Source organism: Pollachius pollachius, assembly GCF_949987615.1.
Source record: "Pollachius pollachius genome assembly, chromosome: 8".
Lineage (NCBI taxonomy): Eukaryota > Metazoa > Chordata > Actinopteri > Gadiformes > Gadidae > Pollachius > Pollachius pollachius.
The window spans coordinates 1,144,973-1,160,266 of NC_136941.1; the positions used below are offsets into that span (position 1 = coordinate 1,144,973).

A 15,294-nucleotide genomic window follows, 5' to 3' on the forward strand; every position below is an offset into this window, starting at 1 on the left:
TGGGGGTCCCCTAATCCCTCCATAAGTGTGTGTTAGATGGGAGCGGGGGGCTGTTTGAACCCCCCCCTCTTGAACACTGTTTCTTTGCAGCCGTCAACGCGCCCCCCCTTGCATTTAGAAACCAAAGCAAGTGACTTTGAAAGCAAATATTCAAAGCAAATTTCCCTTTTTTTCTAAAATCCTGTCACATGATGACATTGCAATCTTGCAACACAAGCCCCCGCTGAAACCGCCGGAAACTCAAAGGCGCTCCGCCCCTCCGTGCGAATCTGAATACAGTCGCAGAGACTCTCCATCTCGGTCTCAGAGGGGGTCATTGTACACGTGCACATCTGTCCGTGCAGCTACGCCACGTCCCTGGGTGCCCCGCCCTGCCCCCCACCGTCGCCGTGTGACGGACGGCAGATTTCATTGTTTTGTCCTCCTCATCCGGGAGCCATGCGTGCCGACGTTTCATTGGTACTAATGGCCTCATCAGGCCGCAAGACCACTCCCCCCCTCCTCCTCACCCCCTCTCCGACAACCAGCATCAGACAAACCCCCCCCACCCTCCCCCTCCCCCTCCCACACCCACAGAAGCCCCCTACGTCGGGTGCCCCTCCTCTCTTTAGCCCCCACCACCTCGGCAAATGGCTGATGCGTTCTCTCCCCTCCAAGGAAAGCAATTTCCATACAGAATCGCGAGCGGGATCGCCTGACCTGGATTTGACTCCCTGTCAGAAGACGTCACGTGGAAAATGTAAACGTGTGTGTGTGTGTGTGTTGGGGCCCAGAATGCGGCAGAGATGCGGGCCGTTTTAGGAACCGTTTTACGTCCGGCTTTCGACGCAGCGTTGTTGGTTGCTGCGCTCGCGAACGGTGGTACGTGTGTCCGATCGAAGACAAAGGACGGAGCAACACGTACACAAGCGAATATGAACGCGCGCACACACACACACACACACACACACACACACACACACACACACACACACACACACACACACACACACACACACACCAGGAAACTAATTAGACCATATCTCCTCATCGCAATATCCATCTCTCTCTCTCTTTATATTTCTCTCATTCACTCTTATGATCTCATTTGCTCTCTCTCTCTCTCTGTCTCTCTGTCTCTCTCTCTCTCTCTGTCTCTCTGTCTCTCTGTCTCGCTCTCTCTCTCTCTCTCTCTCTCTCTCTCTCTGTCTTCTCTCTCTCTCTCTCTCTCTCTTTCTTTCTTTCTCTCTCTCTCTCTCTCTGTCTTCTCTCTCTCTCTCTCTTTCTTTTTCTCTCTCCTCCACCCTGCCAGACGTCATCTCTGTCCGCACATTGATCTGTTTTCACTCCTGAGAACAAGTTGATCTTGGCAGAACACTCCTCCTCTTCTTCACCCTTTCTCTCTTTCTGTCTCTCATCCTCCCTCTGTCTCCCTCTCTTTCTCCCGTCGCTCTCCATCTCTCTCCCTCCTGCTCCATAACCCTCAACCCTCCCATCTCCCTTGCCCCTCCCATCCCTCTCTCTCTCTCTGTTCCCATCTCCCTCTCCCCATCTCTCTCCTCTCTCTCTCTCCCCCTCGTCTCTCCCCCCCCCCCCCCCCCCCCCTCCTCCATTGTATCCCTGTATAAACTCGGTCTAGAGTTCCACTATTGACAGGCACTGTCAGTGATCCATCGGTGTACACGGACCGCCATGTACAGAGGCCACGGCGCCAGCCGACACCCACCCGATACCCCACATCAATCCGTGACTAACCCTCCCCCCCTGCCTCTCTCTCTCTGTTCCAGATAAGCGGGGAGAAGCGGCCGTCCAGCGACATGATGAAGCCGAAGCCAAAGCCGCAGAAAAAGAAGAAGAAGAAGGACCCCAACGAACCCCAGAAGCCGGTGTCCGCGTACGCACTCTTCTTCAGGGACACCCAGGCCGCTATCAAGGGCCAGAACCCCAACGCCACCTTCGGGGACGTGTCCAAGATCGTGGCGTCCATGTGGGACAGCCTGGGCGAGGAGCAGAAGCAGGTGGGCAGGACGTGATGTCATAGTCAAACACGCACACGCACGGACACACACAAACATGCACGGACGTACGCGTGGACACACTCGTAAAACACACACACACACACACACACACACACACACACACACACACACATGTGCAAACATACGGACACACTGACACACTCTCACATGCTCACACACACGTACACACACACAAACAGACACACACGGAAACACTCTCAGAAAACATGCACACACGCGAAAACACACACACACGCTGAACACATGCACAGATATATGTAAACAAACATCGACATAAGCACATGCATACAGTCACACACCAAGTATAGCCACACTTGTAGTATCTCCTGGTGTATGGAACACAGAGCTGTACACAACACCTGAACAGGTGTACGAGTATGTACAGGTGAATAGGCACCCATAAGGAAAATGAATACAGATACCATACACACAAATGCACATAAGTACACATTCAAACCCCAGGCATAGCCATACACACACATAAACACAAGCTAACACACCCACCAGCTGAAGCAGAAATATTTATATACACACAGAGGCACACACAAACTCACACACACTCACACTCCCAAAGCCCTCTGTGCAGCGCGGTTGTGTGTCGTCTCTCGCTCTCTCTCGAGCAGGGCATTATCACCGCTGGGGTTTGGATCCCACTGAGGCAGCACTGGGGCTGTTGGCACTCACTGCATTAAGACACTTTGAATAAAGGCCTCCGCCAAGTCGCACAGACACGCACACGCACGCACGCAGGCACGCAGACACACACAGACACACACAGACACACACAAACACACACACAGGCACACACAGACACGCGCACGCACGCAGGCACGCAGACCCACAGAGGCACACACACAGACACACACAAACACACACACAGGCACACACAGACACGCACACGCGCACGCACGCAGGCACACAGGCACACACAGACACACACAGACAAACACACACAAAGAGACATTGGCAATTAGCGATACAGAGTACCGGAATGTTCTGAAACAGTATGCGAGCAGCATGCGTCTGTTTACAAACCTCTTGCTAGCGTGGCATCGCGGGCTCCCCCTTACGCGCCAACGCGGACACAGGGACAGATTAACATTTATCACATTAACACGCAAGCACATTCGGTTACACGTTTGTTGACACCCACACACACAGAGCGTTTCCCCTGCCTGCCTCCAGCGGGAGCACAGCGCCCCCGCTGGTGGGCTGGCGCCACTGCACAGCGCCCCCGCTGGTGGGCTGGCGCCACTGCACCCAGACGCGCGTCGTCTGTTTTTGAAGAAGAGATGTAGAAATTGCTTTGGGTGACCCGAATGCTATTTGTTTTGATTTATAGAACCTCATTCCCCCCTCAATTGTAAGATGTCATACTTATTGTAACAAATGCACTTATTGTATGTCGCTTTGGATAAAAGCGTCTGCTAAATGCCCTAAATGTAAATGTAAATGTAAATGTAAATGTCATTAATGTCATTGATAACTATATCACAATATGATGAATACTTTTGCGGGGAAAATACTGACAGCAAAATGATGCTCTGCTATAGCAGAATAACAAAGGCATGGTGACATCATAGGCGGTATCTGCTCCTGAATGACTTCAGACTAAATGTAGGAAGGAACCCAACAGGTGACGTGTTAACAGAAGGTAGCCCGTATATATTGATGGTATTTGTCGAGTAGAACAGAAGCGACTGCGTTTATGAATCCCAGAATTATTGGATGATTTGTATTTGCGCTAATGTTGGTTCCAAAGAATGTTGGGCTCAGAGAACGCACACATCGGCAGTGTGCACATCAGCACGCACACATCGGCACCGTGCACGCTCACGTCACCGCCGTGCACACCACATCACCGCCGTGCACAACCACATCAGCACCGTGTACGCACACATCGACACCGCGCACACGCACATCTACATCACGCACATCTACATCACACACATCTACACGGTGCACCTCACTCACGCCTCAGAAACGCTGGGGGAAAAATCCCATGTCCACGAGTCAGCGAGCAGTCATGTCTGGGTAGTGTGTGCTGTGTAATTAGCAGAGCATCTCTGGGAGATAGCACACACACACACACACACACACACACACACACCTTAATGAGCCAGTGCTTCTCTTCCTGGAGATAATCCACCCGTTTAGCCCGGCTCCCATGGCTCTCATTAAAATCAGTCTCCCTCTAAATATAATCCCATTCAAGGAAAGGAAGCAAAGGGAAAGGAGAGGCAGAGATAGGACAAAAAGACGGGGCAGAAAGGATTGGAATGGACAGAAAGAAATGAGGCCCTTCTGTGGCATTGTGGCATACCCTAGTATGAGACAGGAAACCATATGAAGAGACACCTGCACACACACACACACACACACACACACGAACACACACACACACACACACGAACACACACACACACACACACACAGAAACACACGCACACACATTGACACACCTGCACACACACTGACATACACACACACACACACAGACACACACACACAGTCATACCGATCCAGATATGTCTTCATTGTTGTCACGGTATCGAGATCCCAAGGCTTTCTGTGCGCTGTGGAGAACCTGTCCAAGGTTCCTCCCAGCCTGAGCCGAGCCCCGAGCCGCGCCGGGGTACAGGAATAGACGTTCACCCCCGACCGCTCGCCTGACGTCGGATCTCCCAATTTCAACCTCAGTTAATTTACTCTTCAGTCGTCGGGCAGACGCTATTATCCCGAGCGGCAGATTGCGCGTGTCATTGCGTCATTCAGGGCGGGGCGCGCGGGGGGAGGGGGGGGGGGGGGGCTCACTCACTGTGGACGTCGGGGGTTCGAACCCGGAAACCCATCTCCTCCCTGGTGCACGACGTGGAGACGAGCAGGGGCGTGTGAAGAGGAACTCGTTCCCTCTCTTTATTCGGTATCGTTTCGCCTGCCATTCTGATCCTGCCCTGAATATAGAATAAGTGAACCCCACCCCCACACACACACACACACACACACACACACACACACACACACACACACCCCACCACAAAGCTCTGTCCTTGGCCTGAAACTCAAGGATATCTCTGCTATCCAGGAAGAGCTGCGCCATTGTTTGGCCTCTCCACATAATGTCATCTTTAGCTCAGCCGCATTGTTTGGAAATGCAAATCAGGGAGGGGTGGGGGGGAAGGGGTTTAAAGGTGCATTATGGGAAAGTTATTCCCATTTTTTCCCATCACTCTCTCTCTCTCTCTCTCCGTAACAGTCGTGTGCAGTCGGCGGTATTATCACCCCCTAAAAAAAAGGTGGTGGTGTGATTTTTTTTAAAACCCCAATGTTGCTGTCTTTCAAGAACGCCATGCACGTCTTGCAGTACACAACACACCGCCGTCCCACTCAGTATACAATCGTTTGGGAAGTAATTCTTGAGCTACATCGTCACCTTTATCGCAATGAGTGAAATTGCTCGAATGGCATGCTAAGCTACATGCTGGCTAGTTCTTTGGTTGTTCCTAGTAAGGAACAAACCGGTGCTATCTAGCGCGAGGCTGCTAGCGCCCGAACACGGACCCTGTCGTCTGACAGCGATGGTCACAGAGATTGACATCGTGCGACAAAATACCGTCTGTGTCAACAAAGCGCGCCAAACGCCGCTGTACCCTGAAGCTTCGACTGTCGACTCTGGCCGGGCGCCCAGCCTCCTCGAGCCTTTACACGCTGGGCGTGTGGATCTCAGCAGCCGGGGGACGTCAACACGGCTCTGGGTGTGACCGGGGCGGAGGGACCCTCGCTGGGCTGTGGTCGCACCGACACAGGGCCGGGGTGGGGGTCTGACATCTTCACACACACACACACACAGAGGACAGTACAGTAACATAACGAGATCACTTGAGCGCCGAACTCGGCTCAGATTTTCTGCCACTCTCTCGTGTTCCCTGATGGACTGCTTTCAGAGAACGGGAGATGAATTGGGATTCTGGGAGGGCTCACAAAGAGAGACGTGCACACACACACACACACACACACACACACTTCCATAGACACACACAGACACACAACTCCTCAGACCCGTAGACGCACGCACACACACACTTACAAGCACACCTCCACACACACTGGCACATACACACACTCACGCACTCAAACACGCTTCCACAGACACACCAACAAACACATCCACACACACACACCCCTCCACAGACACACACGTCCCTTCACCAGCAGAAACATTCTCCTTTCTCTCAGACAAAGGGGACATTCTTTGTCCATTTGCATAGGCCTCTAGTCCATTCAGAACTACATGTCCAAACACAGCTGTGCGTATTGTGACAGCACGGGTTTGTCCGTCAGTGTAGCGAGCAGCCAACCAGTCTCCCCCTCTCTGTACCCGCACGCCGGCACTGGCACGCCCGCTGATATCCCAGCGTCCTAATGGATCGAACGGAGGGCAGCCATTCAGCACGGCACTAATATCACACACACACACACGCACGCACACACACATACGCACACACACACACACGCACGCACACGCACACACACACAGGGCCATTGTCAAGCTAAGAGCAGAATGAGAGGGGGAGAGAGAGAGAGAGAGAAAGAGAGAGAGTGAGAGTGAGAGTGAGAGTGAGAGTGAGAGTGAGAGAGAGAGAGAGAGCGGGAGAGAGAGAAAAATAAAGAGATGGAGGAGAGAGAGAGGGAGAGATGAGAGAGAGAGGGGGGGATGAGAGAGAGAGGGGGGGATGGGGGAGGGAGAGAGAGAGGGAGAGATGAGAGAGAGGGGGGGATGGGGTCAGAAAGAGAGAGCGAGAGAGAGGGAAGGGGAAAGAGAGCGATACATAGATTGCGAGAGGAAAGAGAGAATGAGAGAGAAAGACACACAAATGTTCACACAAACACACTCACACACACACCACACACACACACACCACACACAGAGCTAGAGAGAGCGATAGGAGAAAGGGTTCCAGTTCATTTCCCTAGGTGGATTGGAATGGAAATGATGTGTTGGTACAATAGAAGGAGACACATTGAGATGAGACAGTATTAGTGCTGTGATGAGGTGTTCTGTACCATTGGCTCTGATGGGGACGGAAGCACTCACACACAGGGAACCGTGTGTGTGTGTTGGTGTGAGTGTGTGTGTGTGTGTGTGTGGGGGGGGGGGGGGGGGGTGGGGGCAGTCAGTGTGTGTTTGTGCATGCGGGCGTGCGTTTGGGTCAGGGTGTGTGAGAATAAGCGAGAAAGAAAGAAAACAAATTGAAAGAAGGAATACACAGGATGGACGGACACCTTGACGGACGTGAGGACGTCCTCTCCCCCCCCCCTCCTCCCCCCCTCCTCCTCCCCCCCCCCCTCCTCACCCTCTTTGTTTGTGTGTTTCTCCTCCGCAGGCGTACAAGAGGAAGACTGAGGCGGCCAAGAAGGAGTACCTCAAAGCCCTGGCCGCGTACAGAGCCAGCCTGGTTTCCAAGGTAACACTTATGACACCGCGGCCCTGCTCTGTACATTGATGATGGATTGGACGGAAAATCCCAGCTAATGGAGTGGGCGGGGCCTAGGGTTGAGGGAGGAGGGGGGGAGGGGTCTAAGCCAGGCCAGGAACAGGCCCATATATGGGATTGTACCTGATAGGTGCTGCCCCGTCTGCGACGCCCCGTGAGGCAGCGTTACAGACCAATCCTCACAAACCATTCATTAACAACGACCCCGTTAGGCCTTAATTAAACATTACCTCGGGGTTGGGAATGGGGGTGGGGGTGGTGGTCTCGGGGTAGGGGGATACGGGGGGTGGCGTTGGGGGTTGGGGGGGTACAGCGATGCATGGTTTAGCGCCGTCTCGTATTAACACCATGCCACGCGGCGCCAGCCAGATTCCTTCTGTCATTCCATTTGTTCTGCAGCCGAACTCATTCCCATCCCGGGCTGGGTGTGCGTGTGTGTGTGTGTGTGTGTGTGTGTGTGTGTGTGTGTGTGTGTGTGTGTGTGTGTGTGTGTGTGTGTGTGTGTGTGTGTGTGTGTGGGTTGGTGTCCGATGTGGATGTGTTTGTATGTGTGTAGTAGTGTGTGTGTGTGTGTTGAAGGGGATGTTTTTTGTTTGTGTGTGTATGTGTGAGTGGGTAGCTGTGTTTGTGTGTGTGTGTGTGTGTGTGTGTGCGTTGGTGTCCGATATGGGTGTGTGGGTGTGCTTGTGTGTGTGTAGTAGTGTGTGTGTGTGTGTTGAAGGGGATGTTTTTGTTGGTGTGGGTGTGTATTGATGAATGTGTGGGTGTGCGTTCAGGTGGGTGTTTCTGCTTGCTTGTGTGGGTATAGCTGTGTGTGTGTGTGGGTGTGTGTGTAGCTGTGTGTGTGTGTGTGTGTGTGTGTAGCTGTGTGCGTGTGTAGCTGTGTGTGTTTGTTTGTTTGTGTGTAGCTGTGTGTGGTGGTGTTTTAATTAGCTTGGTGTGTTTTGGTCTGTGCAAGGGCAAGGGCAACTTGTCTAGGTGTGTGTGTGTGTGTCTGTGTGTTGCATGCGTGTGTATTTGTGCGTGGTTGTGTGTGTGTGTGTGTGTGTGTGTGTGTGCGTCTGCATGCGTGTGTATGTGCATGTGTCTACATGTGTGTGCCTACGTGTATGCGTGTGTGTGTGTCTGTATGTGTGTGTATGTGTGTGTGTCTGTCTGTTTATATGTGTGTGTGTGTGTGTGCACATGTGCGTGTGTGTGTGTGTGTGCGCTCTTCCATTCCACTCCACCTGTCAAGGTGTCTATTGATCATTACCCGGGCGGGCTGCATTCATACAAATGGGCTCCATTACCTCCTAATCAACACTGATGGCTACAGCAGAACAATGTGACGTCTCATCATATGGCCGACGCCCGGCCCGGCAGAGGTGGGGGGCAGGTGGCCAGGGAGAGGGGAGGGAGGGGGGGGGGGGGGGGGGGGTGGGGGGAGGGGTTTAGGGACGGCACACCTTCTGCCTCACGCACACACAGGAAGAGCTCAGTCACATGGTTCGCTTCTATCTGCTTTTATTTTCTGTAACTTCTGTTTTAATTTCATCCATTTTTTTGATTGTTTTAACCCAATCAGGGTTAGGGAGGTCAGGGTTAGGGTTAGGGTTGATCAATTCTGATGACATGTACGTGCGTTCTGATCAGTGAGTAGCAGCGCTTTCAACGTGTGTTTGGCTGATTGCTAATTGATCCGCTAATTGACCGGGGCATGACCCGGGATAGAGATGTGAATCTGAGAGCCCGACATCGTTCACCTCAGGCCTTCAGGAAGCTCTCGTCATCTCCACATTTGTCAGGATTACGTTCAACTCCGTACTGATAACCCGACCGATACGCCGTCCATTTTAAAAATAGATTTCTTACCCAATCGTCAATTTTCATTAGAGGGCAATGACAGGTCAACCTCTAATAAATATCAATAAGTGAACAACGTGATTATTACTGACTTAAACGGCCGGCGCCCAAGGAGAACTTCGTGTTTATAGCACGGCCCGAAAGAATCTTGGTCGTCTTAACAGAGCAAACCACGCAGACAGCGTTGCCAGATTGGGAACGCTGCAGCCAGGGTTGCCAGATTGGGCGGGAAATCCGACCCAATCGGGCAACCCTGCATACATAGCGCAGGACTGTACTTTAGACTATTTCGGTAGCGAAAACCAAGACAACAACATCCTCAGAACTTCCTCCCGTGAATCTGACCATCCGTCTCCCCCCCCCTCCCCTCTTCTCCCCCCAGACGTACAACGACCCCGAACCAAAAAGTGCCCAGCAGAACAGCCAGTCCTCCCCCCACCTGCTGCCCCCCAAGCAGCCCCTGTACAGCGTGCCCCCCCAGTCCTCTTCCCCCTACATGCCCCCCCCCGGCTCCTTCCCCCTGTCGGACCTGCAGAGCTTCGCGGGGCCGCCTCGCCACGCCCTGGCCCGGACCCTCAGCCAATCACAGATGCTGCCGCCCAGCATGAGTGCCTCTCCCCCCTCCCCCTTCCAGATCAGCCCCCCCCTGCACCCCCACGCCCAGCTCTCCCTGCACTCCCTCAACCAGCCAATCCGCATGCAGCAGGTGCAGACGCAGCCAATCATCTCGCACCAAATGGGGCTGCACTCCCCGCCGCTCGGCCAACAGGTGAGTCCCGCCGGGGCGGTGTACGGGCAGGGGGGGGGGGGGGTGGATGATCACTGTGGGGGGGGGCTGGAGCTCACTAGCCTGTTATTATCATCATGTCTTAAAGGTGACGTATTACACCACCAGGTGTAGGAGTGTGATCAGCCGTTACAGGCCGTCTTGAAAATCCGCCTCTAGTGACATCACAAGTGGGCGGGTCCACCTAGATGTGTGACGGGTCGATGAGTTGGCTGCCTGCGGCCGACCGGGTAGGCTGACGGACCGATCTATCCAGCGCGCATCGAGGTGGACACGCCCACTCGTGATGTCACTAGAGGCAGATTTACGCTCGCACTCACACCTGCTGGTATAACACGGGACCCTTAAACTCCTGCTACTGTCTTGTTTCAGTGACGGGGACGCCCGCGTGAATGAATGAAGTGAATGAATGAATGAAGTGAATAAATGGATGAAGTGAATGAATGAATGAAAGAAGTGAATGAATAAAAGAAGTGAATGAATGAATGAAGTGAATAAATGGATGAAGTGAATGAATGAAAGAAGTGAATGAATGAAAGAAGTGAATGAATGAAACAAGTGAATGAATGAAACAAGTGAATGAATGAATGAAGTGGTCTTATTTTGTGTAGACAGACAGGTGTAAAGTGCCGCTGTGTGGCTCTTCTTGTGTCGATGGCGGGTGTTTTACTGAAGGGTGCTCTGTTGTCGTCGTCCCCCCCCCCCCAGGGGTTCTCCCACATCCAGGCCGACTACCCCAACAGTGTGGGGGGCGCCCAGTCCCCAGGGGCCCCTAACCCCGGGCAGAACCCCGACTGGGAGGCAGAGTACTGCAACAGGGACTGCGGACCCAACCACTGCAGGTGAGGCTGACGCACAACCACGCACAACGCACAACCACGCACAACGCACAACGCACATCAACACACAGCGCACAACAACACACATTAACACACAACGCACATCAACATACTTCAACACACATCAACACACAACACACATCAACACACAACGCACATCAACACACAACGTGTGCCACAACACACTTCAACACACCAACACACAACAACACACAACAAACATCAACACACAACGCACATCAACGCACAACGCACATCAACATACTTCAACACACATCAACACACAATAACGCACATCAACACACAACGCACATCAACACACAACGCACGTCAACACACAACACACATCAACACACAACGCACATCAACACACAACGTGTGTCACAACACACTTCAACACACATCAACACACAACACACATCAACACACCATGCACATCAACACACAAGGCACATCAACACACAAGGCACATCAACACACAACGCACATCAACACACAACGCGTGTCACAACACACTTCAACACACATCAACACACAACAAAACACAACTAACATCAACAAACAACGCACATCAACACACAACACACATCACAACGTACCTCTAGACTCGAGAGGTAAGGATGTTGGCCGACTGCCAGCACAACGGCCCTGGGTTCAAAGTTCCTGCAGTCTACCTTTAGGAAGCATCGGGTCAGAGGTTCTGCTTTAAGAAGTTGTTGTTTTTCAACCCGGCGATCCCTTAGGGGAGTAGGCTGACCGCCAATTGTCTTTGTTGTCGTTTCCAGTGATCTCCGACATTAAGATCACATGACTGAATGTGAAGTGCTGGAAGAAAGGAAAAGTGTGAAATCTGCAATTTAATTATCACACCTCTTTTTGACGCACTTCAGATAAAACACAAAATCAACACTCACAGCGTTTCCATATTAAATCAGCAATCAAATTATCCACGTCTCGCGGCAAAAACGTTCAACGTTTCCATTTCTATGTAAATTCCAGTCGTACAGTACAGACACACTCGTCGTTGACTTACTTAGTCCCTTTCCCAAACGAGTTGCTCCCCGGTGCTGGGGTAACACACCCGCGGACTCAGACGATATTAATCACCGAGTCCCCGTCTCCCTCGCTGAAGCGCCCGGGAGCACATCCTTGAAATTGAAAATCGGTAATGCAGCGATAGAACAACAGTGTTCCCACGCGCCGACAAAAGTGTGACATCCAATTAGGTTTCCCTTCTGTTGTGTTCGTGTCGCCTCGTTGAGTCGCGGCTCCGCGTACCCCGGCCGCTGCCGCCGGATGGCTTCTCCTCTGCGCACCTGAGGAATAAAGTCTGAGTTCCTGTTTCCAGGAGGCCGCCGAGGGGGAGAGGGAAAAGGCGAAAGCTAGTGGGTGTGTGGGGCGTCTTGGGTGCTGATTTATCGGGATGTCAAGCGGGATCGGGCCCGGGTTGGATCCTGGCTGACGGTGTTTGAAATACGTAGGAGGCTGGGGGAGCGGTTTGGGTTTGTGTGGTTTTTCTGCTGAGAAGGTTTTAGGAGCTGTTGTTACTGGGTGCACCTGTTTGGGTGCTGGAAATACGTCCACAAATCTGGCGAAATCCCAGTGCTACATTTATTGAATTTTAGCTATTCATTGTTTTACTTCAATGTCGTCTATCTGACAATAGGAGACACGTATAATCATATGCGTATTCTAATGCGGTTTATTTGTCACCATGACCCTACTTACGTTATAAGGGTTACCCTTATACATCGGCTGATATTGGTCAAAATGAGTCACTGTTATAATAACAGTATTTCTCCTGCTGTCGACGAGAGTAATCAATACCGCTGTCGTGTCGGCACTGACCCAAAGTAGCTCATGAATATTCGTATTCTCCAAGAGATTAAAACTGTGTGGATCGCTATAAGACGTCACAGCACTGTTGGCTCAACAGACCCCGCCCACAACAGCAGGGCCCGCCCCTTCTCCTCCCCGGGGTGGGATTGGTCGACGCCTGTGTTGACACCTGCTCTTCTCCTCTCCCCCCCCCCAAGCAGTGGGATGGGCCCCCGGGACAAGTCTCTCTACCTCACCTGAAGTGGAAGGACCTCCACGAGACGACGAGACCGGAGCATTCCACGCATTAAGACGTCACCACGTACCTCCACCTCCTGCTTCTGACCCTTTCCTTCCCCTGTTGCGTGTGCATTCCTCGTTTGTGTTCTGAGGGATTTATGAAATCCCAAAGACTGCGACCTGTCCCTCCGTCCGTCGGCCAAGCACTTAGACCGGTCAGACGCACGGCCACCCCTCGCGCCCCTTGCCCCCGCCGATCCGGGAATTTACCGTATTTGCTTTGTTTTATTTTGGAGTGGGAGGAGGGAGGAGGGGGGAGGCAGAGGGCTTTAAGCTCATGTCAACAAACTGGATGTGAAGACCAAAAAGTAAATGAAAACGAGTCTTCGTTGTGCTTTATTTCGATTTTTTACAAAACGTGTTTTTTTCACTTTTGACCCTTCTATTAATCTGCTTTTGCCAATTACTGCCCCGGGTTGAGAGTTAAAATGCTAAAAGCATGCTCAGAGCGTAGGGGCCCCTGAGGGCATAAGGGGGCCCCTCAGACCCCCGGTTAGAGAGCTGACCCAGGACATATACAATACTGTCCGCGTCACAAGGGGACGAATCCACTCCAGCCCAGACTGAACAACCCCCCCCCCCCTCTAAATTATAGCGAAGCAAAAACCCCTTGAGCCACAGCAGCCGTTTGGGGATGTCATCTCAGCCCCCCCCACCCCATTGGACCTCCTCTTCCCCCCTGTGTGACTGTACATACCCCCCTAATGGAGCCCCCTGGTAATGTGTGTATTAAGAGAACAGCCCCTCTGCTGTCGTTCCCTCTCTTTGTCGTCGTCCCCCCCCCCCCCCCCCCTTTTGCTTTATTTCTGCGCTTTAATGCTTCTTTTTTTTTTATACGTTGTTTTCATTTCATTGACTTTCTGTGCATACTCAGTGAGGGGACACACACACTCAGACTCATGCTGACACGGTGTTCACTGATCTCTCTCTGTCTCTCTCTCTGTCTCTCTCTCTGTCTCTCTCTCCCTCTCTCTCTCTCTCTCTCTCTCTCTCTCTCTCTCTCTCTCTCTCTCTCTCTCTCTGTCTCGCCGCGGCAGAGAGCTTCACAAAGACTGTAACATGCTCCGGCTCTGGCCGCGCCTCGGGTACGGCCGGAGCGCGTCGACCGGGGAGTCCGTTCCGCTCTCTTAAACATGGCCTCAGGACGTGACTGATCTTTTAGAGGTCAAAGGTTGAAACCTCTCCTTAAGCTCCGCCTCCTCTGGGTCTTAGTGACCACACCCACTTATAAACCCCGCCCCCCCCCCCCTCACCCTCTTTCAGTCACCCTTATTCCAGACACCGCTTGTACAGGTGATTAAAAAAAATAAAAAACACAAAAAAAGTTGCTAAATGTGAAATATTACTAAAGAAAAAAAAGCATAACAGTGGGTTTTAAAAGTTTTTGACTAGTTTTATTAGGTGTTTTAGAATTGTGTTGAACTCATCTTTATCATTTTTTTGTGAAGAGAAAAAAGTAAGGTTTTAATTTTTCAAAAAATATTTTGTTTTTTCCACCTTAGCAGGTTTTCACTGAGCCGTCATGGGGTAGATATTTTAATTTTGTGTATAATCCGGCCAAATGTACTTCTTTTATCTGTAAAGCCAGTAACGAGAGACCCCATTTTGTTTTGTAAAATATACTGTTTTACAATATTGACATTCTATTTAATTTGGATATTTGGTTGCAGGTTTTACATCTATTTATAAGTGATATGAAGTAATGTTTTGGCTTATTCTTCATCAGGGTTCGTAATTATTATTATTATTATTATTATTATTATTATTATTATTATTATTATTATTATTATTATCGTTATGAATTAGATAAGATAACATGGTTATTTGAATAATAAATATTTTTACATCACTTGTTGGCACATCCCGGTGTGCAAGCGATAGATCATTACGTCACAAACTTATTTTTTCTATTTCTTTTGTCTGTAATAAAATGTTTTAAGTGGAGAAATTAAAACTTTTGCCTCAAGTTATTTAAGGGCTTTTCCTTTGCATTAAGCCTTAAAAATATGAAGAACGCTTTGTTGCTTAAGATTTTATACAAGGTATAATACACCCACACATGCCCATTAATATTCATGTAATGGTTTGTGCTTTTTAAAAAATGTAATGTGAGAGCGGGTTCTAATCCCAGGTGAGACGGTCAATATATTTGAACTAACAAAACGAGATCGAGTGAATGGTACCGTATAAAT

At 51.0% G+C, this 15,294-nt stretch overlaps 1 protein-coding gene across 1 annotated transcript in view; it reads left to right on the forward strand.

Moving 5' to 3' along the window:
* LOC307079771 (TOX high mobility group box family member 2-like) overlaps positions 1-15,044 on the forward strand; it is a gene marked incomplete at its 5' end in the record, with an annotated part of 55,236 nt that extends 40,192 nt beyond the window's left edge. The window contains 5 exons of the mRNA XM_079742278.1: positions 1,767-1,997; positions 7,403-7,483; positions 9,741-10,127; positions 10,854-10,987; positions 13,021-15,044. Of these exons, the coding sequence (XP_079598404.1) occupies positions 1,767-1,997; positions 7,403-7,483; positions 9,741-10,127; positions 10,854-10,987; positions 13,021-13,063 (876 nt within the window). The 3' untranslated portion in view covers positions 13,064-15,044. The remainder of the gene's footprint in view (positions 1-1,766; positions 1,998-7,402; positions 7,484-9,740; positions 10,128-10,853; positions 10,988-13,020) is intronic.
* Positions 15,045-15,294: the final 250 nt, after the last annotated feature.